This window comes from Olea europaea, unplaced genomic scaffold, assembly GCF_002742605.1.
Source record: "Olea europaea var. sylvestris unplaced genomic scaffold, O_europaea_v1 scaffold877, whole genome shotgun sequence".
Classification (NCBI taxonomy): Eukaryota; Viridiplantae; Streptophyta; class Magnoliopsida; order Lamiales; family Oleaceae; genus Olea; species Olea europaea.
In genome coordinates this window covers 267,384-269,504 of record NW_019267230.1, presented here as the reverse complement: position 1 = coordinate 269,504, position 2,121 = coordinate 267,384, and the positions used below count along the sequence as shown (strand labels likewise).

Here is a 2,121-nt window from a genome sequence, read left to right as displayed (position 1 = left end):
AGAAACACAAATTCCATCGCGTTATGAAGACAATACAACCAAAATCATTTCCCACACACGGCGCCATAGATTGATGGGAATATATTCATAAGTCACAATACATACTCCATAATCCGGAAAATTTTGGTTGTTTGAGTAAAATTGGTCAAGTTTCATTTTCAATCACATATTTCAATGAATATATAAGCACTATTCATTTATTCATCACTCATTTTAAGCGATTTATTAAATTGTTTATAAATTCTTTCCAAATGGAGCTAATAATTGATTCGTAAATGTTACCTTCACAGTGGCATTAGGTCACGGTTCTTAATACCAAGGTTCAATGATTTTTTTCCCAATGAATCTACAATATATTTTATTGTGAATGTGTGATTAAAAATGAATATCGAATTTTCAAATAATGGCCATCAAATAGAAGCAATGAACAAATTTTCATCTCAAAAGGCAAGAAATACATATTTTGTATAAAGCTGAACATAGGTTAATAAGAATTTGTGAAATAAATCCTTTCTCATTATTGGTGGTGAAGTGTTTAATCGATTTTAATTTATCTTTGAGTAATAATATTTAGTATTATTGGTATTAAACACCAATCTAGATGACAACTGCATGATATTATACAATAAATTCATTTTAAATGCAATGTCACACAGCATTATTCTTTTATCTTTTTCATACTATCAATTTGTTGCTTTGTTTTGTTTCTAGTGTTAAAGATATGGAAAATATTGTTGAGAATAATATCTATTATATTTTTCCTTTTAGTGTAGGATTATTTTCTTTGGTAATTGATTATGTAATTATTACACAATCTCACGTTATTTCCTTTTACAATTATTTGTAACCCTATAAATAGGGTCTTCTACTTTGTAATACACGAGTTTAATAAATGCAATTTATAATATTTTGACATGGTATCAGAGTGTCTGCCACTAGGACGTGGACCTTGCTGCCCTTGCTGAACCAGAGGCAGAAAGACATTTGGCATGAGAGGCCCAGCAGGCCTCATACCAGGAACAAGTTGCTGTTGATACCCAAATCCAGGTTGTGGAGGAATCATGGCAGGTGGAGGTTGCCCATAGAATATATGTTGCCCTAGACCAGGACCACCAGGGGCATACATTGGCATACGAGGAGCGACTGTAGGTGCCATAGTAATCGGTCGTACTTGAGAAAATTGAGCCTGTAACCGTGCTCTTCTATCTTCTTTCCTTTGAGCAAGGGCAACATAAAGAGGTTTGCTAACAATAATCTTGCCATTCATTTCTAAGAGAGCTCTAGAAGCCTCTTCAGGTGATAAGAATGCAACAAAACCAGATCCTCTGCTTATTCCTTTTGGATCCCGCATCACCTTGCATGATGTTATCGATCCAAATGGAGAGAACGCTTCCTTAAGCTCATCATCTCCAATGCTATCATCCAGATTTTTGACATATAGGTTGGACCACTGTGATTTATCAACTGCTTCCTTCACACTCTGCTCAAATTGGAATTTCAATTCTAGCTCCCTCTCAGATTTCTTTTGGGCCCTTCCAACAAACCATTCCTTGTTATCAAATTTCTTACCATTAAGCAACTCAACAGATCTAGCAGCATCCTCTGCATTCTCAAAGTTTACAAATCCGAAACAGTTTGACTTTCCATCTTCATTTCTCATCACAGCAACACTGGTGAGTAATCCATATTCACCAAATATCTTCCTCAGGTCTTCTTCAGTTGTTTCTTCAGACATGTTCTTCACAAACACAATCGTAAATTTTATCTTGTCTACTGACATCTCTCTTTCTTGCTTTCGAACAAAAGGTCCTACATAAACTTGTTTTCCATTCAAAAGTGTGAGAAAAAGGTGCAGGGAGTCAGGCGCCATGGCGCTCAAATTGAGAAAAAGGACCAGTCATGCGGGCGCCATGGCACCCAAGGCTCTGCACGAAACTTGGCGCCATGACGCCCGATTCAATTCTATATATAGCTGGTGTTTTCCCCTTCATTAAACACCCGATTTTTAGAGAGAAAAGTGAGAGAGCTTGGATTGAATTTAACAAGTAAGAGGTTGTTCTTCTTGGGTATAAATTCAAAGCTATTTTCTTTTCTTGTGGATTAACTTGAGGCTTGTTCAAG

The 2,121-nt window shown here is 36.0% G+C and overlaps 1 protein-coding gene across 1 annotated transcript; it reads right to left on the bottom strand.

Moving 5' to 3' along the window:
• Window positions 1-865: 865 nt before the first annotated feature.
• LOC111392062 (polyadenylate-binding protein 8-like) lies at window positions 866-1,870 on the bottom strand. The gene has a single exon (XM_023017342.1). It carries the CDS (start codon window positions 1,868-1,870, stop codon window positions 866-868), a length of 1,005 nt encoding a protein of 334 aa, XP_022873110.1.
• Window positions 1,871-2,121: the final 251 nt, after the last annotated feature.

Coding starts and splice junctions, on each gene's coding strand:
- LOC111392062 (XM_023017342.1), bottom strand. CDS start 1,870: ATGGCGCCTGACTCCCTGCACCTTTTTCTCACACTTTTGAATGGAAAA.